Raw genomic sequence first — 26,319 nt, 5'->3', positions numbered from 1 at the left:
TGTTTCAACAGAAGGTACTCTTCCCCCTATTCTCCAAGCATTTCTTCCTAATCCAAGTAAAAAATTCTCATCTATTAGGAAAACACACATTTTCTGAAGCACTTGGACAACAATTTGAGTAAAACAAGTTTCTCTCTTTTTAAAAGTTTGTAGCATCAAATGACAAGGAGCTTTGAAACACTACCATTGCCCTTTTGATTCCATCTCAGATTTGAAAATTTGATTTATTTATGCTACAAAAATAGCCAACACGATTAATTGGTTTTTCAAGTGTCTATCATTTTTCACCAAGGCTAACTGCTGCAATTAGCAAGAGGAACCACCATACAAACCTACTGAATCCTCTAAAATTAATTATTTGTTTTAAAGAATGACTTTACTTGTCTACTTTGATGAATGATGTAAAATACCACTGTTACATTACAGCAAAAAGAAAATGTGACGAAAAGTAACACAAAGGTAGAACAAATACAACTGCAGAGTTGAGATTTATTTACAAAGATCTTAAAGCATGCTTTTCATCCTGATAACTACACTGTGACAAAGAGTTTTCTTTCTTTCTTTTTTTAAAAAGATTTTATTTATTTGACACAGATAGAGAGATCACAAGTAGGCAGAGAGGCAGGCAGAGAGAGAGGGGGAAGCAGGCTCCCCACTGAGCAGAGAACCCGATGCGGGGCTCAATCCCAGGACCCTGAGATCACGACCTGAGCCGAAGGCAGAGGCTCAACCCACTGAGCCACCCAGGTGCCCCAACAAAGAGTTTTCTTTCCCAGTTTTACAAACACTCAAACTGAGAATTGTAGAAGTTGTGTAGCTTGCCCGTAACACATAAGGCAAACTTCTAGATGTCTGACTCCAGAAAAGCTCATGCCATTTCTGCAAATATGAGAAAAAGCAGGACCCATGTTCACATATTATTCAAGTCCCTCTATATTTGAGGAGAGGGTGGAGTGGCCAAATTACAACAACACTATTCTTTGCTCAATTTTTCTTATGAATTAAGGCTGACATTTGGAGATGTCATCAAAGACTTGAGAAAGGATAAAAAATAGAATGAAATAAGGTAATGACAAAATTTTTCCTGTTTTTCGGTGTTGAGAATCCTTGTTTATACATGTTTATGTGATACATTATATTTCTTAAGACATTTAATGAAAGAAAATGAATATGTATGTTCATTTCTATTCCTTTGGAAATGAGAAAAGAGATAGCATTCTGTGTCTTTTTTTCTCTTTCCAGCTTTTAAATTCCACAATTACTTATATAATGCTACTGAGAAATAGGAAAATTTAATGAAACAAAAAATGAACCCTGAATATAAGATGGTTAGTTTGTTTATAAAGAAATTACCTTTCATTTAAATATTGATTTCTCTGGGAAATCTTTCTTGATATGGAATAGTGACTAGAATAGGTATACTGTTAACCTTTAAAATATCTCATTCTGTAAAACCAAGGAATGAGGGTGGAAACTTCCATCCTCCTTGCCACAGTGATTTGTTTAGGTGTGAGTATATGACTTAAGCTAGCCCAATCACACAGAAGCGTGGCACTTTCATTTGAAGGTCAAGAAAGGAAAGTTTTTTTTTTCTTTTTAAATATAGCATGGTATGCAAAATATATCCTATAACAGTTATGAAATTGTTGAAAGGCAAAACTGAGCAATGAGCTGAGGTCTTGGGTATGCCATGCCTGAAGCCCACATAATAGTTCCATTTCATAAGCCAATAATTTTCTTTCTTCTTAAAGTCAGTTTGATTTGGATTTTATATTAGTTGCAATTGATGATATCCTCATGTATTGTCAGATTTAATTTAAAGGAATATACCCAATCATAGAATATATTTCATCATACTTCAATTGCATGCTTACTTTTTGTTTTTTTTCAAATAGATTGTAAACAATGTCGACTTAACATAACGCTTTGCAAGAAAGAGTCCATAGATCAAAAAATTCAGTTTGTAAAGTATTGACACTTACTTAACTTTCTTTATCTATATATAAGGTGACTGTATATCCAGTTTATCCTGGACAAGCTTATTAACCCTTATTCTCTGACATCATTAATAATGGCACATATTTTCCTTCTTGTGAATATTATATTTAGGCAACAAATCATAAGATAGACTATAAGCTGAGTTTTAAAATCAGCTACATTCTTGCTCTTTGTAAGCTCAGTATGATTGGCAAGTGCCCTTAAACTGCCACCTACCTGTGACAATCTCATAGACAGAAGTAACTAACATTATAGATCTCATCCCCCTTAGGATTCTTTAGCTTCCCTTTGTTGCATTCTTTCCGACTTTTAGCCAGCAACCTGCTAAAACTTGATGAATGGGGTTGCAAGATAACCAGCCTGCAAAAGTAACTGTGTTATGTCTTTAAAAATGACTAAGAGGTATATTTCCTTTTTCACATTTAGATGGCAGGTATGGCTATGTCCCTGAAGTCTGGATTTCCTTGCCCTCAAAAAGGGTTAAGAGTTCTTTGTTTTAGAAAACCTTGGATTTTAGAAAATGATCCAGAATAACTGAGAGTCCTAGGCAAGGAAAAAAGGGCAGACTTGTTATATCCACCAGGAGATTTCTTTTCTGTATACTCAAAGGCCTTTCAAAAACTCTTGAAGGACACCAGTGGAATGGGAACCTCGAAAAATAACCATCACAGTGAATTCCCCAACTATCTAGAAGAAAGATTTTGAGCCACATTTTATCTGATTTAGAAAAAAATGAAGATACAGAACATTTCTTATGCTTTAGAGTTGAGAAAGAATTCATTTGTAACTTTATAAAGAATTATCCTAGTATCTTTTCATGTCAACAGAAAATAATTAGACTTAATACTCAAAACCAAATAAGTTCATTTTAAATAGTAGATTTTAAGAATACAATAGAATGATTAGATAGTAATAATATTGGGGGGGCAAGGAATTGATCTTCTAATGGGAAAACTCTAATTGACATCTGCACAGAGTTTGTGATGATGGTAAAAAAAAAATTTCATCTCAGCTTTAGAGAATTCGCAGGTCAGTTCTATATCCTATTCCCTGAAAGAATTATAGGTGCCCCAGTCCTAACACCAAAATATAAATAAAACTGAAGGAAGAAAAAGAAGCAAAACAGTGCTTTAGTGTTAGGATTATACCTCGAAAAATAAAACCAAAAAACAAGATGTTGAAAAATGCTAGTCAGTATCATGATCACATACAGAGAGTTGCCACATAATTAGAGGTTATCGGAAATAAGCAGGTGTGTACTGGGAGACCAAAAGACAAAATTATCAAAAAATAATCAGCCTCCCACACCTCTGCCTCCAGCCTTACAGCACTTAAAATCACAACCCCTAAATTATCTGAAGAACTTTCCAATGTAAGGAATTAATATATATATATTTTTTAAAGAAGGAGATCTGACACATTTTATATGACTTAAATATTGGATAAAAAATTTAATACAAAAATTTAAAATTAGATACCATGTAATTTGGAAGCCAGCCAAGTAAAGGGTATTTCTAGGTCATTTAAAACAAATTAACTTTTACTTTGAAACCTAAGCTTTAAGGGTCAAACAAAGAAGAGAAATAAACTAGAACATGTCTCCTAGTTATAAAATACATATTTATTTATTTATTTATTTTTATTATTTTTATTTTTAAAATTTCTATGATTTGAGAGAAAGACATAGAGAGGGGGTGATCACAAGTGGGGAAGAAGGGCAGAGAGAGAGGGAGAAGCAGGCTCTCTGCCGAGCAGGGAGCTGGATGTGGGGCTTGATCCCAGGATCCTGAGATCATGACCTGAGCCCAGGGCAGAGGCTTAACTCACTGAGTCACCCATGAGCCTTGTAAAATACATATTTAAAGAGACAAACTTGGGGGAATATCTGCGATTATAAGCTCTCTGCTTTTTATTGATAAAGTACTTTCCTATTCAGTGTAAACAGGAGTTAAAGAAAATAAGTGAGTGAAACCTCCATTTCAGCTAAGTCTACTTAAGATCCATCATGTCATATGATAGGTTCTTCTGAGAAAACAATTAGTACTAGAATCAGAATTATCAATGGTGACTACTTACAGGCCCAGGGATAGCTGACATTTGACACACTGAGGAGCAGTAGTCTCCACATTTTTCTGACTGAGCACACTTACTATTTAAAAAATTATGGCCCATACATACCAATCCCTACTTACTCAAATTTTATACATGTACAACTTCATTAATACAGTAGGTATTTTGGAAAACATCAATAAAATATTAACTTTTAAAGAATGAGAGAAAAATAAATATAAATAGAATATATGGTTCTTATATATTCCCATTAAGGATCTCTGTAACTGAACAGTCAAAGGAAGAGACAAGTGTTTCTACTTAATAACAACAAAACAACATGAAAAGTGTGTGCTTTTGGTTTTTTAGACATTACATGGAAAAATGCTAAAATGTATATAGGCATTTAGTGCCTTTAAATGATCCTCTATATTGTGTGCTTCTTTCTAAAACTCATACAGGTTTTAATAATCAATATTTAAAAATAAATTATATGTAATATATAAATATATCTTTACAGACAACACTGATTTTATAGGAAACTGTTCTAAATTCTTTCCCTCAGTTATTCATTCTGGAGAAAGCCTTGTTACTTGGTCCCTGGTATAGATCACAATGGGAGGCATAAATGCCATCCTTATAACAACTTTCTAAATTATAGACAGTGTTAAAAGACAAGAGTTCTAAAAGATTAATTTTGTAAAAACAAATGCATATAGAGAAATCAAGTGACTCACAGAGATATGCTATTTTGAATAACATAAGTTAACATTCTCTAAACTGTGCTCCTCAAGATGTTCCACACAAACAAATTCCATGCAGAAATGCTGAGCTAAACCGTGCTAACATTCCTGCAGGACTTTTCAGTGACTTTGCTATGGTGATGTACACTACAGATCCCTATGACGGGCAAAGTCCATGCATGTTTCTCAGTTTATTTGACTTTTTCATGAGGAACATCTGTTAACATCTGATGGAGTTAATGTCTGAGGAAATCTTGAGATATACTAGCCCCTAAGAACAATAGTGTATTTCCTAGTGAAATCTTAAAATTCATCATTTTCCATTTTTTTGCAGCAAAAATAGACAACTGAAATTATGAGAGGCATGAGGGGCTGTTCTTGTTGGAGCGTGTGGTGATGAAGAAGGAAAAGTCTAGGGCCTGGGTCTTGGGATAGTGCTGCAATAAAGACAACATGTATGACCAAGCACATGCAAAGCAGGTTTAAGATGAAGGAGAAGGGAAATACAAACAAGGGGGAAAAAACCATAAATGTGCTTTTTTAAAAAAATTTTATATTAAATGAGCCACATTACTCATTTTCCTATTTGATCATGTTAGCAGTGGTAATCTTTTAGGGGCTTATGTTTTACCTTGAACTCTGTGGGTGTGTTTGGATCTTTATAATTCAGAATATTAAAATTGATGACCTAACACTATGTATATTGATGCTAATGGATCTCTTCCAGAATATGGCAGGCTAATTAAGTTACTGTCAAAGTAACTGCTTTCTCTTTCTTCAATTAGAAAATATATAGAAGCAAAAAGAAAGAAATGGATAATATATTTTCCTTAATTTTATTTTATTGATAACTGAAATAAATTTAAACAGAGTACATGTGTGTTACAGATATTTACAGCAGCACTGGCCAACAGTACTTTGAGCAGGGATGGAAATGTTCTGTATATGTGCTGTTCAAAATGGTAGTCGCTAGTCACACGTGCTATTTGAAATGCAGCTAGTGCAACTGAAGTGATTTTTAAACTATAATTAATTGATTTATTAATTATTTTTTAAATGATGGAAATGGTTTATATTTTGATTTTGGTTATACAACTGCATATACTTGTCAAAACTCCTAACTATACATTTAAAAAAGTGAATTTGACGGCCTATAAGCAAACATTTAATAAACCCTACTTAAAAATCAAACAAAACCAGGGCACCTGGGTGGCTCATGCGGTTAAGTGTCTGAGTCTTGGTTTCAGATCAGGTCATGATCTCAGGGTTGGGAGATTACCCCCAAATGGGCTCCTGTTTAGTGTGAACTTTGCTGGGGATTCTCTTCCTCTCCCTCTCTCTCTGCCGCCCTCCAACCGCCCCCCACTCCTGTGCTCTCTAAATAAATAAATAAACAAATATAATCTTAAAAAAAAAAAAAACCAAGACAATTATACCAAAAACTATTACAAAGCAAAAATTGTTGTCAATTTTTAAACTACAATGTCGAAACCTTTTAAAATTCATGTGGAAAAATAAAACCTTCCAGGGTTAACTAAATAGCATATTAAGTACATTAAGTATGTATTTCATACTTAATATTCTCTGTAATTTAAAGAAAAGAGCAAGTGAAAAGTCCTGAGTAAACACTGCAGCATATGCAACAGAAGCATGTCTTTCAGGAATCACTCCCTGGGACAAAAGATGGGTAAGAACTATGTATCAGTATTCTTCATTTTTGCCTCAGTACTTGAAAAAGATGCCTCTTCTTTCTGACCACGATGGTGTCTGATCTGATATCCACTGTCATTCTGACTTTCTCCCTTTCTGGCTGCTTTCAAGATTTTTTCCTTGTCCTTAGTTTTCAGAGCTTAATTATGATGTGTCTTGACAAGGATCTTTTTTGGTTTATCCTGTTTGGGGTTCTCTCAGCTTCTGGAATCTGAATGTTTATGTCTGTGGTCAAACTTGGGAAGTTCTTGGCCATTATTTCTTCTAGGACTATGTCAGCCCCAACCTTACTCCTCTCCTTTCATAACTGTGATGGCACAGTATTGGATCTTCTGTCCCATAGGCCTCGGAGGCTCTGTTCACTTTCCTCTATTTTCTCTCTGTATTTCAGGTTGGCTAATATTCATTGTTCTACCTTCACAGCTACTTCTTCTCTCTCCCCTCCACTTGGCTGTCAAGTCCACCCACTTAGTCCTTTATTTTGGTTATTGCATTTTTTTTTTCAGTTCAGAAATTTCCATTTGGGTCTCCTTCAAATTTGCTTCTGCTGAGACTTTTTTTTAACCATTTGTTTAAGTGTTAGTGATTGTTCACTGAAGCATTCTTAGGATGGCTGCTTTAAAGTCCTTCTCAGCTAACTCTATCATCTCTGTCAGCCCTGGGTTGACATCTAGTGATTATCTTTTTTTGGACTCAGCTGGAGATCTTCCTGGTTCTTGTATGATGAGTGTTGTTTTTTACTTTATTTTTTTTTATTGAAACCTGGACATTTCCATCCTATGCTACGAGGCACTGGATCTTACTTAAACCTTCCATTTAAGCTGGCTCCTTCATCCCAGCAAGGGCTAAGGGGGTGCTGGGGCAGGTACTTTCTCTTTCCGAGAGGTGGAGGCAGGCAGAAGTCCAAACTCACCATGCAGCCTCCCCTGGCACCATGAAGTTAGAAGGCCCATTACTACCCGGTGAGGTTGAAAGCTCCAGCTCTTACAAGTCCTTGATGGTGGGGACGGGGGTGCTCCAGTTCTTTCTGAGTGTTTGGCTGGAGTACAACAGTTATTGTCTAAAAGGTTGGTCTTACTAGGCTACCTGTTTCCTGATCCTTCGGTGAAAGAATAGATTTTTAATTTTGGTTTGTCTGTGCCCTTTGGCATTTCTGAATTTCTGGCTTCTTCAGTTCTAAGTCTGGGATAAATGAGGCAAAAAGAAAACCCAGGGAGCTCACTGTTGTGTTACTCTGTGGATCTGAAAATCTGGAGTTGGCCTGCCTTCTCTCTACCTTTGTAACGAATGCTGGAATCTTCTAGGCTAGCAGGCAGAGGACAGGAGGACCATGAAAATCTGTGGTATTCCAGATGGAGATGTTGTAGGAGTGCCACTGCTTCAAGTAGAAAGCATCGTCCACCATGCTGACTGTGTCTGGGAACTGCTGCTCCATGCCTTTGCAGCAGCAACATCTTACTCACTCTAACCCATATTCATGTCCCCCAGAAGCACTGTTTTCCCATTGGGCTTCCTCATCTTCTGGCAAGAAGGCCCCCTCCCACTCCCTTCACCAGTCTGGCCAGTGTATCCTGGGCACCACTGGAACAGCTGGTACCTGCCCCCAGATGGCTCGGACCCCAGACCTGAGAACCCAGACTCCTGGGAATCTGTACTCATGAGGACCCACCAGGACTTTCCCATTCAGACACCTAGGAGGATGGAAGAGGAGGTGCTTCAAGTTTAATTAATCCAAATATAAATAGCCACATGTAGTTAGTGACTACTGTACTGGACAGTGCAGATTTAGAGAATTATACACAACACATATGGTTAATTAGGACGTTACGCCTTCAGAATAGAGGAGGGAATATAAACACAAAGCATTCAGTGTCCCTCTGAAATTTACATTGTTTTCAGGGACCTTTGCATGGTGTGATTATAAAGAAACAGAAGTGATGTCTACTACTACACATTACTATTATTATTATTCTCTCATGTTCACACCTCCCTGCCATCTCTGTGAGGAGAAAACTAAAACAGGAAAACAATCAGATCATTTTTATCTAATTTAAAGTGTTTAAGTCTGAGGAACAATATACATCTCTTGACATTAGGAGTGGTCATATGACACATTTTGCTTCAATGCCCTGGAAGCAGACCACTTTTACGTGGGGAGGATAGAAAAGCTTTTCTTTACCTTGTAAATATAAGCTAACACCTGACACATGCATTTACTCTCCCCATTTCCCGCTTTTCCATTTTAAAACATAGCCACAGAGCTTAGATGTGGTGTAGCCATCCTGCAAGCACAGGAAGGAATGGAACCACATGTTAAGGATGGCTGGGGATGATTGAAGAAGGAATTGGGTACAGACATTTTTGAGGCTGCTGGACCTACCCTGGAAGAAAGAATTTTGGAGGTCTTGCTATGTGAGCAAATCTCTTATATGTAAAAGCTATTGTAATGGGGATTTTTGTCATATATAGCCAAACTCAATCCTATCAGTATGAATTGGGGTTAAAAAAAAAGATTTTCTAATTTCTTTTTTTTTTTTTTTTAGATTTTTATTTATTTGACAAAGAGAGAGATCACAAGTAGGCAGAGAGAAAGGGAAGCAGGCTCCCTGCCAAGCAGAGAGCCCGATGTGGGGCTCGATATCAGAACCCTGGGATCATGACCTGAGCCAAAGGCAGAGGCTCAACCCACTGAGCCACCCAGGCGCCCCAGGATTGTCTACTTTTTAAAAATTCTTATGGTTGGAAATTATAACTCTTTCTGTTAGTTGTAGTAAATTTAATTCCCAGAAGCCTTTCATTCATCACTGACAAAAAAACAAACAGAAATCATGCTGCATTTAAAAGTTAAAATATGCATATGCCTCCATAACAGAAATGTTAAATTTTAAATGTTAAGTCATCCGTGAAGATTAAATAAATAAACAATCATTTCTAAAACAACCAGTATGTCTTTAGTTGCTATAGCAAAAAGAAAACTATGCCTGCCTTTAAGAAAATTTAAATTCCTCTCAAGGGTTAACATGTAAAAATGTAAAAGGCCAAATGACAATAAATGTTTATTTTTTAAATTTTTTTAAAGATTTTTATTTATTTTGACAGGCAGAGATCACAAGTAGGCAGAGAGAGAGGGAGAAGCAGGTTCCCCGCTGAGCAGAGAGCCCGTTATGGGGCTCAATCCCAGAACCCTGGGATCACAACCTGAGCCAAAGGCAGAGGCCTTAACCCACTGAGCCACCCAGGTGTCCTGACAATAAATGTTTAAAAAAAGCGGTTTAAGGCAACAGAAACAGATTTATAAGAAAATTTATGACTAATGGACAAAATAATTCTGCGATGTATATATGGACCACATCTTCTTTATCCATTCGTCTGTTGAAGGACATCTCGGCTCTTTACACTTTGGCGACTGTGGCCATTGCTGCTATGAACACTGGGGTACTGATGGCCCTTCTTTTCACTACATCTGTATCTTTGGGTAATATCCAGCAGTGCAATTGTGGGGTCATAGTGTAGCTCTATTTTACTCAGCCAGCTGAAAGGATGAATACCCAACTTTTGCATCAACATGGGTGGGACTGGAGATTATACTAGGTGAAGTAAGTCAAACAGAGAAAGTTAATCATCATATGGTTTCACTTATTTGTGGGACATAAGGAGTAGCATGGAGGACATTAGGAGAAGGAAAGGGAAAATGAAGGGGGAGAAAATAGAGTGGGGGACGAACCATGAGAAACTATGGACTCCAGGAAACAAACAGAGGGTTTTAGAAGAGAGGGGGTTGGGGGGCATGGGTGAGCCCGGTGATGGGTATCAAGGAGGGTTCAGATTGCATGGAGTACTGGGTATTATATGCAAACAATGAATCATGGAACACTACAGCAAAAACTAATGATATATTGTATGGTGCCTAACATAGTACAATTCAAAAAAAAGAAAAAAAAGAAAAAATTTTATTTTGCAGTGAGTCACTGATTAAAAAGACCAATATAGATTGAAGTTATCAAAACAAATTTCACGGAGCAGCCAGGGATAGATTTCAAAAGCTTCAATGCTCTGACAAACCAGTCAACTCTACATTTCTAATCATTATAATCAACTTGAAGGAGTGTGAAGAAACCCTAAGTTATTGGTGTCGTTACCTCATAATTGGATTTGGTTAGAACTCACACCTGCGAATGGTTGCACCATTCTCATCTACAAAGTTCTTAACGCTAAAAATAAAATACATCTTCATTTTGATTTAGAGAACACTTTTACTGTAAAATCTCATTATATGTAGCTTCTTGCCTGCTTACATTCTTTCCATTTGCTATTATCTGCTCCCAGTAACTGTCTTCTTATAGTGCCTAACACCTATATATAACTTAAAAAAAATAAAATCAAACTTGGGAAGTGTAGGAAAATGGTGGTTTGATTTTTATGTCAAATTTCTCAAGGGGCAGTTATGGTTCTATCTGCGGTAGCTTTTTATGATTTTCACATAATGTGACATGACAGAAAAGCTTAGCCTCAACGGAGTTGCTACAGATTATTTTCCCTCTCACCATGGTCTCATTCTTTCAGATTTAGGGGGAAAAAAGCATGATGGGGTTAAGTGTAAGTTATTCTCTTCTCTCCACTTTCTTAAGTACAGATTTATCTATATACTTTTTCCCAAACTTTGTCCATGGCTTTACCTTTTATTATTCCTAGTTGGAAGGTTTAAAAATAATCCAAGAGCTGAACATAGATTAAATCAGTTTGGCGGGGAGGGTAAAGTCTATAATTTCAAAGTTTATTCTGTTTGAAAGGAGAATATGTCAGGTAAATCAAAGCATTTCTATTCTTGGCATAAATCATACAGAAGATATTCTTTCCCTGAATAAATTATAAGAAATACATAATTCTTGAATATGATGCTACTTGTTTACACAGAATGCAAAACATAAAGATAAGGGAATCTGGAAGGATTTGTGAATTACTAAAATTATGTTCACAGTTATTTTTATAAATCTAATGAAGAATAAACTCACATCACTCTAGAAACCTTGGCATTATTTTTAGAGAATTCATAAAATATCACAAGACTATAGTCAAATCCTACTGCTTCTATTTCGAAAACAATGCAGCTATGATCACCTTGGAAATTTACTGATCAGTTAACTTGGATTATGAAAATCAAAAACTTTAGAACATATTATGCAGAAATAAATTTTCATCCCCGGGTTACTGGATAAAAATTAACAATACATGTGAAAAGAGAAATCTAGCTTAATTTCTTCTCTAAGAGAGAGGCAGGCACATACTAAGAGGAAGGAAATAAATGATTCATTCATTCAATTTAATATATATGATTAAAACCACCATAGCATTTTTTCTTGTGGCAATTACCTCTCTTTGCCTTTTATGCTTTCCTCACAGAATATATACTCTAAAATTAGAACTCATATATTTTTTTATTTTATATTTTAAGGTTTTATTTAAATTCCAGTTAGCATACAGTATAATATTAGTTTCAGGTGTGTAACACAGTGACTGAACACTTTCATACATCACCCCAAGCTCATTACAAGTGGACTCCTTAATCCCCATCATCTATTTAATGTATCCCCCTAAACTTCTCCCCTCTGATAATCCTCAGTTTGTTCTCTACAGTTAAGAGTCTGCTTCCTGGTTTGCCTCTCTTTTTCCCCTTGGGTCTTTTGCTTTGTTTCTTAAATTTCACATATGAGTAAAGTCATATGGTATTTGTCTTTCTCTGACTTATCTCACTTAGCACAATACTCTCTAGCTCCATCCACGTCATTGCAAATGGCAAGACTACATTCTTTACTATGGCTGAATAATATTCCATTGTGTGTGTACATATACATATGTACATATATACATATACAAATATATATACACTTTCTTTATCTATTCATTGGCCAATGGTCACTTGGGCTGCTTCCATAGTTTGGCTTTTGTAAATAATGCTGCTAAAAACACAGGGGTGGATGTATCCCTTTGAATTAATATTTTTGTTGAGTACTTTTTCATGTGTTTGTTGGCCAGTAGGATGTCTTTGGAGAAATGACTATTCATGTCTTCTGCCCATTTTTTAATTGGATTATTTGTTTTTTGGGTGTTGAGTTGTATAAGTTCTTTATAGGTTTTATATACTAACCCTTTATCTGGTATGTCATTTGCAAATATATTCTCCCATTCCATAGGTTGCTTTTTAATTTTGTTGATTTTTTCCTTCTCCATGCACAAACTGTTTATTTTGATGAAGCCCCAACAGTTTATTTTTGCTTTTGTTTCCCTTGCCTCAGTGGACATATCTAGAAAGAAATTGCTATGGCTCATGTCAAAGAAGTTACTTCCTGAGTCTCTTACCAGATTTTTATGATTTCAAGTCTCACATTTAGGTCTTTAATCCATTTTATTTTTGTGTATGGTGGGAGAAAGTGATCCAGTTTCATTCTTTTGCATATTGCTGCCTGTTTTCCCAGCACCATTTGTTGAAGAGACCACCTCTTTCCCATTGGATGTTTTTTCCTGCTTTGTTGAAGATAATTGACCATATAGTTGTGGGTTCATTTTTAGGCTTTTTTATTCTGTTCTATTGATCTGTGTGTTATTTTTGTGCCAGTATCATACTGTTTAGATTACTACAGCTTTGTAATATAACTTGGAGTCTGGAATTGCAATGCCTCTAGCTTTGCTGTTCCTTTTCAAGATTGCTTTGGCTATTTGGGTTTTTTTGTGTTTCCATACAAATTTTAGGATTGTTTGTTCTAGCTCTGTGAAAAATGCTATTAGTATTGTGTTAGGAATTGCATTAAATGTGTTGACTGCTTTGGGTAGTATATTTAAAAAATATATATTTGTTCTTCCTATCCATGAGCATGGAATGTCTATTTCTTGGTATTGTATTTAGTTTCTTTCACCAATGTTTCATACTTTTCAGAGGACAGGTCTTTCACCTCTTTGGTTAGGTTTGTCTGTAGGTATCTTATGTTTTTAGTGCAATTATAAATGAGATTTCTTTTTTCTTTTAAAGATTTTATTTATTTATTTGACAGATAGAGATCACAAGTAGGCAGAGAGGCAGGCAGAGAGAGAGAGGAGGAAACAGGCTCTCTGCGGAGCAGAGAGCCCGATGTGGGGCTCGATCCCAGGACCCTAAGATCATGACCTGAGCCAAAGGCAGAGGCTTAACCCACTGAGCCACCCAGGCACCCCAATGAGATTTATTTCTTAATTTCTCTTTCTGTTGCTTTATTATTGGTATATTGAAATGCGATAGATTTCTGTATGTTGGTTTTGTATCCTGTGATTTTGCTGAATTCATTTAGCAGGATTTTGGTGGAGTCTTTGGGTTTTCTTTAAGTAATATACCATTCGTAAATACTGGAAGTTTTACTTCTTTCCTGCTGATTTGGAAGTTGTTTTTTTTTTTTTTTTTTTTAAAGAGGGGAAGAGACAGAGAGAGAGAGAGAAAATCTTAATCAGGTTCCACACCCAGTGTGTATCCTAATGCTGGGCTCAATCTCAGAATCCCAAGATCATGACCTGAGCCAAAATCAAGAGTTGGACGCTTAACTGACAGCCACCTAAGGATCCCTGGATGACTTATTTCTTGTGTTGCCTGATTGCTACAGCTAGGATTTCTAGTACTATGTTGAATAAAAGTGGTAGAGGAAAAGCTCTCAGTTTTTCCCCATTGGGGATGGTATTAGCTGTGGGTTTTTCATAGATGGCTATTATGATGTTGATATGTTCTCTCTAAATCTACTTTGTTGAGGGTTTTTATCATGAATGGATGTTGCACTTTGTCAAATGCTTTTTCCGCATCTACTGAAAGGATCATATGGTTCCTATGCTTTTTAAAAAAAAATTAACATGATATATCACAATGATTGATTCGTGAATATTGAACCATCCTTACAACCCAGGAATAAAACCCACTTGGTTGATTTTTGAATGTATTGTTGGATTTGGTTTGCTAGTATTTTGTTGAGGATTTCTGCGTCTAAGTTCATCAGAGATATTGGTCTGTGGTTCTCTTTTTTGGTGGTATCTTTATTTGCTTTTGGTATCAGGGTAATTTTGGCCTCATAGAATGAATTTGGAAGTTTTTCTTCCTTTTCTATTTTTTGGAATAGTTTGAGAAGAATAGGTATTAACCCTTTAAATATTTGGTAGAAGTCACCTGTGAAGCCAACTGGTCCTGGACTTTTGTTTGTTGGAGCTTTCTGATTACTGAATCAATTTCTTTGCTTGTTATCACTCTGTTCAAGTTTTCTATTTCTTCCTGTTTCAGTTTTGATAATTTACATGTTTGTAGGAATTTACCATTTCTTCCAGGTTGTTCCACTTGGTGACATACAGGTTTTTCCTAACATTCTCTTATAATTGTTTGTATTTCTGTGGTGTTGGTTATTTCTCCTCTCTCATTTGTGATTTCATTTGGGTCCTTTCTCTTTACTTTTTCATAAATCTGCTAGAGCTTTATCAATTTTATTATTTTTTTTCAAAGACCCAGCTCCTGTGTTTGTTCCCTAGCCTAAATGTGGTAAGTTTTAACTAGATGTGCTCTGGTCTGCTTGTGAAATGAGATCTGTCACCACCTCCACCAAAACTGAGACCTTGCAAAACTCTCTGGGAGATGTGGTTTGGGCAGGGGTTTGTGTTGGTCTTTTGGGGGAGGCACCCACAACTCTGGGACTGAGGCTAGTGTGGCTGGGTAGGGCCGTTCCACCAGAGAGCAGGGGGGTGGAACTTAGCCTAAGCAATTTTGTAGCCAGTGTCTGCATTGTGCTGCTTCCAGCAGGTGAGTCTGTGTTTATGCTGAGGGGATAAGGAAGAAAATGGCACTGGCCAGCTCGTTTGTTCCAGGAGAGGCACCTCCAAGCATTCTGCCTCTCAGCGACAGGCTTCAAGAAGAGTGAAAAATCTCCCCGCTGTGTGCCCCAGCCACTCTTTGGATCTTGTTTCCATGCTGTATGCATCCTTGCTGTCTGCCTAACTTCTCTCCAGGAGTAGCACAGCGCCTTCAAGGTTCTATCCCAGCCAAGCCCCCTGACCTTTAAAACTCTAGACTTTAAGTCCCACTGGTTGCAAGAACTCAGGGAATCCAGCCCCTCTCACTTTCCAAGCCAGTGGCTATGGGGAAACATTCTCCTTGTGCATTCCCCTGAATCCCTTTCTCCCCTAAACCAACTCTCTGCACTTCCTACCTTCCTCTATGTGGACTCTTCTCGCTTTAGTTGTGGAGTTTGTTTTGTCAGTCTTCAGGTTGATTTCTGGGGGTATTTAGGATGATTCAATAGTTATCTACTGGTGTTCATGGGATGAGGCAAGCCTAAGGTCTTCCTACTTCACCACCATCCTCTTCTCTCTGCCTATTCTTTTTAATCCCCAGGAACAGATAACACTGATATCCTTCACCAGCAAGTGTTCAACAAATAACAGATGAATAAAAACTTAATTTTACACCAAAAGTCCTTTAAAGTTAGTCACTATATCTCTAATAAATCTGAATGACATTGTAACTCAGGTCTCAGAGCAGGCATTTGAGAGATAATATATATTCATAGTATTTATTTTCATTGCAAACGCCTAAAAATATTTATCTCATATGTGTGTTTATATACACATATAGTATATATACTATATGTGTATATATGTAAAATATATATTATGTATATATACATATATACACTAGTAGTTATGTGTGAATATTGTTTTATCTTAATCTCAATTATTCACTAAAACACATGGGAAATCAAATTCAAATCCGAACTCCTACTCCACTATCTCTTTCCAACATCATTTCCTAATAGTCCCTTGCCTGTCTTTAGCATGCCTTGCAACATGGGTTTTCAAAGACAATTTGTTGAACTGAGGAATGAATGAACAAAGAATCATTCACCTAGCATTAACATTACCTACCATTACCCTAACATTAAGTGCAACAGTAGGAGGAACTTACAGTATTGCACACTACAACTGTAATTATAGACTTCAAGGACCCAAAATTATGGTGAAATGAAAAGCTCCCAAAGCAGATAATAACATTCAGAGTATAATAGCATTATATAGTTTTCAAAAAAGATGAAAAGACATTGATTTAGTTATATTAGTTATATTGCTTTCTAATAAGACAGAGAAGATCACATATTTTAGGTATTTTTATGAAAATAATAAAAGCCATTTCATGTAAAGGATTTATTTATAATCAAGCAAGGAAATTTTGAAGCAGAATTCACTATTTAAAAACAATGACAAACATAAATTTCCTTATCAGAATCCCACTGGTATTTTAGTGAAAACACAGTATACTGGTTTTTATCAGAATTCATGTAAATATCATGGTTCAGTTTTACTTGATAAGGTTTTGACAGAAAATTTTACAGTGAACTGAATGGAAATGTATTTAAGATATGCATTTCCATTCACAGACCTTGAAATAGGTAGTTTAGTAAAACTTATGTTTATCTTTAAGCCAAAAAGTGTACGGTATCACTTTCCATAAAAAGGTTATGACACTTCAAGAATAGGATTTTTTTGTGTTTGCAACTCTATAACCTTCATCTTTAGAGGAGTTTATTTTATCATGACCAGAGTATAATCTAAATAAAATTGTGGACAGTGACTTATCCTTAGATCCTTCCGTGAAGATAAAAGTGAATTTGGCTCTCATTAGGTAGGGAGAGAAAATTGTATGTATGTGGAGCACTGATTCACAGTTATGAACTTTCTACAGGAGACATATACATTTGTCAGAAGATAATTGCAGTACCAAATTTGCAAATATCCTCAGCCAAACATATTATAACATTATTCATCATAGAATATAACACACACCTTCTATATGTGGAAAGACAACACCCTCTGGAGTGTGTTTCTTATGCAAGGTTGTACAGAAATACGAAGATGAGATGTCAAGGGCTGGATGGTTGTTAAAAGAAAAAAAAAAAAAACAGAATAATCAATCTCCTCACCCTAAGATGACTGTCCTACAACTTGTGAGGTCTGTTGGATACCCATGGAAATAAACTGTGCATAACTTGTTTTAATTTTGGTGGAGAAATGAGGAGATGCTTAAGAGATAGGGCATCATAGAAAAAGAAAAAGAAGTAAGAAACATTCGTAAATGTAATGATTTACATTAGGGCAATTACATTCACTAAATCACCCTACACCAGTTATCTGTATTATCTGTAGCTTTTCTCATTTGTTGAATAAGGGAAACTATTTGCAATATCCATTTTGCTGCTATGCTCATGACAGCAGAATAACACCAAGAAATGTTCTCTTTTGTTTTGTTTTTAGTTTAAACAATGCCTTTTTTCCCCAACACTGTTTCACCAATCCTTCTAGGTCCATGCTAGACAAGTTGTTTTTTTTTTTTGTCATAAGATTATGCCTGAAATTCTCATTGAAAGTTATAATCAGAATAATTCTGAACCCATTCAATCGCTCTTTGTGTAGATACAGCCAGAGTTCAAAAAATAATCATGAAACTTTTATTAAAGGCTTTGACCTTAACAATAAAAAATTAAACACATCCAAGTAATTATTTTCCATATAAATATAGACTGTATGTACTGAAACTGCTTATTCAATTTTTGGATAATGAAATCTCCCAGGTAGAGGTGTAATGTGTAGTTAAAAATGAATCTTGAACAACGCTATTATCATCTTGTTTAGATTGGCCAATTTTTCTCAACCCCAACCTGGAGAGATCTTATCACAGGATAAAACTCCTTCTCCAATTCAATTCTTTACTCAATACAGGGCCCGTGGTTTAGATTTAGTCGTGAATTACCCTGAACACCTGGCCAAAATGACTTGAAAAAAGACTATAATTTATTTAGCACATGCAATCAGATACCAGCAGTATAAAAAAATAATGATATCATATGGCTGTCTAAATCTTACCTATTGATAGCAACACAATTCCCCACTGCCCCAAAGCTCTCCTCAAATTTGCCACCCACCTTACTTATCTCCCCAACCTCTCTCTCCCTCCAACCCCCCAACCCTTTTTCCATTTCTCCTGTCCTCCCTCCCTCTTTCTTCCTCTCTGATTTTCTCTCCTTCCTTCCCTCTTTCCCTCCTCTCTTCCCCTCTTCCTTTGTCTTTCCCTCCTTCCTTTCCCAAACGGTCATATTTTCAGTGAAAAACTATAGACATATATTCCCTTCATTTGATAGATTATGTCAGTAAAAGAAAACTGAATAATTGTCAAAACAATTTTGTTTCAATTTTACTTAAACATATGATGAAATAAAAAGAGCATTTTTAAAAATCAGACTTTTTTGATATGAAACTATAAATTACAAATTACACTCTGCTATTAATTCACAATGTTAAGAAATCAACTTGGAGTTTCATGTATGTTTTACTTTTAAAGGTTTAATTTGCATAATTTGCATCCCAATTCCTCTACAATATAATGGTATATTTTTTTACTCTCTAAAGTTAAGCAGTCAAGTTGCTTAATTTTTTAAATGGCTATATTTTATAAACTTTAAACAATTTATAGTTGTCATTTTAATTTCTATTTTTTTGATTAATATAATTCACTTAGTAAAAATGACTTTTTTTAGTAAACATTACTTCTATTTCAAAATAGTGGCAGCCTAGTTTTCCAAACTAAGAACATAAACAACTTAAGTGAAAGGAAAACAGAAGGAAAGGAAAGGAACAGAACAGAAAGGAAAACAGAAGCTTAATATCTTTGATATATGATTTTGAATTCCAGGTCTAGAATTATAAAGAGCTCACTTATTCAAATATCTGATCCTTCTTCCCTTACTGGGAAGAATAATTCAATCACTCTACGTCTAAAAAATGTTATTACAACTTCTTACCTAACTTATGATGCTTCGCAGCTACAATTAAAATCCCAAATTTCAATCTCTATTAAAAATAAAGCTATTGTTTCACATTTCATTCACATTAACCATCAAGCAATCAAAATTTATTGAGAATCAGTATGTACAAGGGTCAAACTTAAATTTAAGGTCCTGAGGCATAAATGGTCTTTATTTCAGGTGTCCCTGCAGCAAAGGCGAAATAGATAAACATACTGCTTAGATCACATCATCATTTACTACAAATCCCCTTTACTTGTGCCATCCTCCATCCTGTTCTACATATTCTTGCCTGAGTTCAGGGATATTTATTGCTTATTGGCTGTTCAGCATCTTTTCCACTTTCTATTTTCAACAGATCCCCAATTTCTTTGGAGGGGAACAACCCCTCCCTCACTGTGAGGGGTTTTGGAAGGAGATGGTTTTAAAGCAAAGTTCTCTGCTCTCCTCTAGCTAAGAGATGGGTGTGTGACCCAAGCAAGGTCAACTGGACTCCCTCTTCCAGGACTTCGTATTCTGAACAGTTAAACAGTATGCAGAAAAAAGAGGATCACAAAGACAGCCTGGAGTAGGTATTATGAACCAGATGCCTGGATGTGCTCGGGCAACTTTTCTTTTTCTAAACCTTTCCCACTGCCTTCATGCCAGTTCCAGTGCATTCACCTTCTGATTTAATCAGAGGATGTGTTCTGTTGCTTACATCCAGAAAACCCTATTGATAGTCAACAAACTACATCTGATGATTTTACCTTTTTGTTTAAAATACTTCAAGCATTGCCACTGCCTGCAGGCCATCATCAAAACTCCTTGTTATAGCAAGGAAAGATCTCCATTTTGTAGCCCCATCCCTCTCTATCCAACTTCATCAATTTCTTCCTCACCCCCTTAATTTCAGCCATACGAAATCACAATTTATGTAACACACTACATTGTTTTCCACCTCAGCAAAAAGTAGAGTTTGTTTCTTCTGCCAGAATCACCTTTCTGTTTTATTTACCTGATTATTTCCAACTTGTTCTTTAATACGTGGCTTAAGTTTTAGCTTCTTCAAGAAATTTTTCCTGACCTCCTTTTTCTTCCCTGGCTTAGTCAAGTGCCCTCTTCCTGAAGTAAGGCCCCAGAGCATCCCTTAAACATGTCCAGGGAGGGAGAAACCTGCAGTGGGGACCCGGGAATCAGACTGTAAGAGTTCACATTCCACTGTTGTCTCTTTACTACTTGAACTTGGGCAGATTATTTAACATCACTGTGCTTCAGTATCAATCTCACAGTGAGGTGAGCATTAAGTAATGCATGTGAAGTACTTAAAAGTGACTAGCATATAATTAGTGTTAAACATGTGCTAGGTATTATCCTGTAATTTATTTCTATTAGTGTTGTTATTGCTCTTTTTTCCTTCACCTGCTTTAATCTATGCGTTGCTATCTTATCCAAGTCTGTAGTTACCAAGCACTTAGTAGTAGCTCAATAAAAATTTGTTAAATGAACATATAAATAGTCACTGATAGTGTTTTGCAGTTTATAAAGTCCTTTTGAAATATTACCTCATTTCTCACACTTCAACTATTAAAGTTAGGATTGTTTTGTTTATAAGTTCACATAGAGAAAAATGTTTATTCCCTGATACTGTAATAAATACATCCCCAAACTAATCTCTTTTTTTTGTCCCCCTCACACTTGTTTAATGTTTATTTATGGTCATTTTACTGACCATTTAGTGATAGAAAGCTCTAAAAGTCAAGAACTTACAATGTCTTTATAACTCATTTTTTAATATGAGGGGAAAAAGCAGGAAAAGCACTCCATTATTCAGCAAGAAAAGGGAAATTTTATATATATAATACTTATATGTATATCTCTGTATACAAATATACATAACTCTATCTCATTATATAACATTTAAAATATATAAAATTAAAAATTAAAAAATTATATGTGTATCTATGATACACACACATTTATATATATGAATAGACTTATCTACATATATGAAATATATATATCATATATATGTGAAATATTCATATATATATATATGAAATAGACTTATTAATTATCTTGCTTACTTGTTTTCAGTAAGCAACACAGGGTGGGAAGCATACAATATATACAATGCCATATATATATATATATGGCATTATATATATATATATAGCATTTGAAAAATCCTGGTTTTCTGTGACCCTGTGAACCTAGGCATGGCACTTGAACTTCTCCTCTGAATTAATTTTGTATCTGTCTTTAAGACTATGATTTTGAAGAGGCATCAAATTAGTGGCCATTTTGGAAAAAGACAACCTTATTTTTCTGAACGCTACTGAGCAGGTAGATTCTAAAGTAGATCCTAAAGTTAGGATCACAAAAGAGTGTAAATTTCCTCTCCCCCTCTAATACCCAGTGGCTTTTACAAGAGGCCATAATGCCAGTAGCAGAATGGGGTGTAGATGTGGAAACAAACTCTTATTTTCATGCAATATTATTATATGACAAAGAATTTACATGCTACAAATGCTGTGAGGAAGCAGATTTAAAATCTAATATTAATTACTAACATTAGTTAAGTACTTTTCAGTAAGCAAAGCAAATGGGAAAGCATTTTTCGTATACTACCTAATGTAATCCTCTTAACAACCTACAAGGCAAAGATGGTATCATCATTCACATTGTGGTTCAGGGAAATTGAATAACATGCCAAAGGTCTCCAACTGTAGGAAATGAGCTAAGCTTTGAACCCAGGCCATCTAACTCCAAAGCCCTTCCTTTAAGCACTGCAACATATTGTTTTTTTCTGGCTAGTAGTAGTCTTGGAAGTATTAGTATAACTTGATATGAAACTGTGTAAGAACATAATCTCTTATTTCTGCATGTATCAGCGCAGTGAAACTGTAAATGCTTAGCACTGTGTCTGGCACAGACTGTATATATAAAAACATATATATCACCAAATGGTAGCCACATTTACATTAATACTGGCAACCATATATGTTGTAAGAATACTTAGGCTTAGAAACCAAACAGATTTGGATTTTAATCTTTTCTCTGCTACTTACTAGGAGTATGGCATCTCAATGGCTTGTGCTGAAGGAAGTACCTACTAATACTTGTTCTAAAGGAGCAGTGAAACAAATTATACATATTTATATAAAAGTTACATATCTTTATATTCAGGCATGTCCATCACTATGTGGTGAATATGAATGTGAACCCGTGTATCCTGTGCCCAGAAAAGGAAACCAAGATCCAGAGAATGAGTTGACCACAATTCTGTCATTTACAAATGACAAAGAACACTTAATTCATATCTCCTGAGTCTCAAATCAAGGTGCTTTAAATGCAGATTGCTTACTAACCACTTATTTTTATTCCTACTGAATTGCTAAAGTTCATTTTTACAAAGGAATCTGTCTGCCTTACTCCCCCCTTTTTCAAAAAGTATTTCTGTAACAACTAAATCCCTTCAATGCAATTTATTACCTCTAGAAAAGATTTGAAAATCATTTACCAGTGAAATAACTACAGCACATAAATATTTCAAAGAACTATTTTTCTTATTCATCCAGAAATATAAAAGAAACACAGTGTATTCATTTTAGCTAGGTCAACCAGATTTAAACCAATGTATTCCTGTTTCTAACTGATATCATGGTTTTGCGGAATGGATTCCAAGAGGCTGATGAATGCAATCTTTATATTAAAAACATGTTTATTTGACTGTAGCATTGCATAAATACCAATATTAAGATTTAAGGTATTTAAAAATGTATTATGTTTGGTACTTTTCTAAAAATTTATAGCTAACTTTCAATGATATTCATCATTGTAGGAGGAAAATTGGCACAGACAACTCAGAAGAGTGAATAACCAATTCCCAGATTATTATATTTCATTCTGTAATATATTGTGGGTGCAGGTTGCCAAAACAAATAGTTTAAATGTAAACAGCTCAGTTGAACTACTTATTTGATATTAAATAGATTTCTTAAATACTGGTTGTTTAGTGATTTAATTAAGCCAACTATAATTGCAAGGTTTATGGTTTTTTCCTTGTATCATTCTGTTTTAATTTATGGGTTTTAGATAATGTATGATTTTTTTTCTTGATCATATTTAGGCTATACAGAGTAGAAATAGTATGTTGCTGACAGAGAAAAGCTGCCTAAAAACTGGTGGGTATATGTCTAGAAAGAGTGAACTGACATGTGAACGATCTTGACTTTAATGAAAAATCTCAACCAGGTTTTATCTTTTCCCCCATACCTTCTGCTTGATGATCATCTCGTTGATGTCTTCAAGATCACCCACCATCACCCTCTGTGATTTTATAACTCGATCAAGAAGAGACAGCCAGTCGGTAAGTTCTGTCCAAGCTCGGTTGAAATCTGCCAGAGCAGGTACCTCCAACAGCAAGGAAGATGGCATTTCTAGTTTGGAGATGGCAGTTTCCTTGGTAACTGCGGGTTGTGTCACCAGAGTAACAGTCTGACTAGGAGCTAATTTTTTTTTTTTTTTTTGCAAAAAAGGAAAAAAAGAAAAAAAAAGAAAAATTAGAAACACAAGCAAAGAAGCCAATTTCAGTAACAACAGAACAAGCTTAATTAAAGTACAACAATTTGAGCCAAAGTATTATTTATATTATAAATTTTTCTCCAGCAACATGAATATTTTACACAGTACTACATGATAGGACAATTCAAGGACTCACACTTGTCATTAGTACACATTTAACAATCTTTCAAAATGATTTTGCTTATTCTAATGGCTACACAGTTAATTTAATTTAAATGTTCCTTCTCAAATAACACTTACATAGACTGTGGAACTGGTAAAGAAAAAAAGTATTCAGACTTTACCAGGTGGGAAAGTTTTACTTATTTTTTCTCATTCAAGATAAAAAAAGCAAAAGTCAAGTTTGAATAGATTTTATTTCCTTGACCAGGAAATAAATTACCTTGGAGTTGGATCCTAGGGAAATCAAAGCCAATGAAATGTTTTTGTCTTTGCTCTGTATTTTATATTGGGAATAGTTTCTCATAATTTTTTCCTTTTCTTTCAGACTGGTCATAAAGTGACTGGCAGTAGAGAAAACCCAAGCTATATAAACCTATAAAAGATTTTCTACTTGGATATGAAACACTATTTCCAGGTTATTAAGAAATATTAAATAGGGGCACCTGGGTGGCTCAGTGGGTTAAAGCCTCTGCCTTAGGCTCAGGTCATGATCCCAGGGTCCTGGGATGGAGCCCCGCATCGCATCGGGCTCTCTGCTCAGCAGGGAGCCTGCTTCCTCCTCTCTCTCTGCCTGCCTCTCTGCCTACTTGTGATCTGTTTGTCAAATAAATAAATAAATAAAATCTTAAAAAAAAAAGAAAGATTAAATACATACTAATACTGTGGAACACTATAGTATAAGATGGCACATGGCAATTGTTAAGATCCAAAACACTTAGGAGAGAATCCTACTCTCTGTCCCAGAAGCTCTGTGACCTTTGTTATATTACTTAACCTCTTTAAGCTTCAGGTTTTCTCCTCAGTAAAGAAGGGACAATAACAGAGTGAATGTTAGAGGGGCAGTTGTGTGGATTCCATGATTAATATATGAAATGTACACAGAACAGTGCCAGAAAATAACAACAATATTAGCACAGTTTCTTACACTGGTTGGTAATGATGTTAGGTATCACTATTTTTATAAGCACCCGATGAAAAAGAAAAATAGTGATGAATGAATATAACAAGAAGTTGCAGATAAGGGGTAGAAATAGGAGAAATAGTTGGGAAAAATCAAAGGTCTTTGTGTGGCCATTTATTTACTAAAAGGGGCCGAGCTTGCTAGTGTGAATTGTTATTAAATACCAACAAACAGCTGGGTAATAGAAGGTGAGTGATGAGGGGAACAGCTGGGTAATAGAAGGTGAGTGATGAGGGGAACAGAACACCTCATCTGGTTTAAAGTCCAGAGTCTCTGAAGCCTATAACATTGAGGAGACCAATAGCAAAGAAATAATGGACTACATAGTTTAGAAGGGAAGCTTTGAGAGAAAGCTGCAAAGGACAACATCTTAACGGGAGACCTGAGAGCCATGGACAATGAAGGAAATGTTCTAAGAACATGAGAAATGTGCCATGTGTGAATTCCATTCTGAGGTGCCCATAAATCACTTTCCATGGTTGTATTACTTTCTACATTTTAAATGCTCTCTTTTTGTGAGAGAAGATGATGAGGGAAATGGAAGGATGCCTCCTCTCTCTCAAGCTTCTCAGGGACAAGGGTTTCCTACAGCTGGGAGAAATAATCTTGAACAACGCAGAAAGAAAGGAAAAAGGTAGAGTGTTAGAATAAAAAGTAATGGGAAGATGTAATGACTGAAAAACAAAGATACTGAAAAGAAAAAGAAGAAACAGTTTCTTGAGTCTCTTTCACTACTGTGAAGCTCTTTCTAGAAAGAATGACATATAATCTGCAGCAGAAATAGCATCTTGTGATCCAACACTCCTACTAGGAAGCGTGCAGGCCAACAGGATTGAAAAATCTTAAAAGGGATTCCAAGAGGGGAGCAGAATCCTTGAAGAGGATGCATGGGTGAGGATTTAAAAAAGAGCTAAATTAAAACATCACTGGGAGAGGGCGCCTGGGTGGCTCAGTGGGTTAAGCCGCTGCCTTCGGCTCAGGTCATGATCTCGGGGTCCTGGGATCGAGTCCCACATCGGGCTCTCTGCTCAGCAGGGAGCCTGCTTCTCTCTCTCTCTCTCTCTCTCTCTCTCTGCCTGCCTCTCCGTCTACTTGTGATCTCTCTCTGTCAAATAAATAAATAAAAATCTTTAAAAAAAAACATCACTGGGAGAGCTAGCTGCTGAATGCCTGGCTGACTAGAAAATATGGACAAATTGTTCTTAAAATAGACACACAACAGATACTGAGGTAACATATAGTACTTTGGGATGATTTCAAAGTTCTGGGAAGTGTCAGACAA

The 26,319-nt window shown here is 35.7% G+C and overlaps 1 protein-coding gene across 1 annotated transcript in view; it reads right to left on the bottom strand.

Annotated features, from left to right (window-relative positions):
- Nucleotides 1-26,319, bottom strand: part of DMD (dystrophin) — a 2,124,834-nt gene that overhangs the window by 626,022 nt on the left and 1,472,493 nt on the right. Inside the window, 1 exon segment of the mRNA XM_047715765.1 lies at nt 23,606-23,838. Coding sequence (XP_047571721.1) covers nt 23,606-23,838 — 233 coding nt within the window.

This window comes from Lutra lutra, chromosome X, assembly GCF_902655055.1.
Source record: "Lutra lutra chromosome X, mLutLut1.2, whole genome shotgun sequence".
Classification (NCBI taxonomy): domain Eukaryota; kingdom Metazoa; phylum Chordata; class Mammalia; order Carnivora; family Mustelidae; genus Lutra; species Lutra lutra.
The sequence above is the reverse complement of the archived record's forward strand: the minus strand, read 5'-3'. Positions and strand labels throughout refer to the sequence as shown.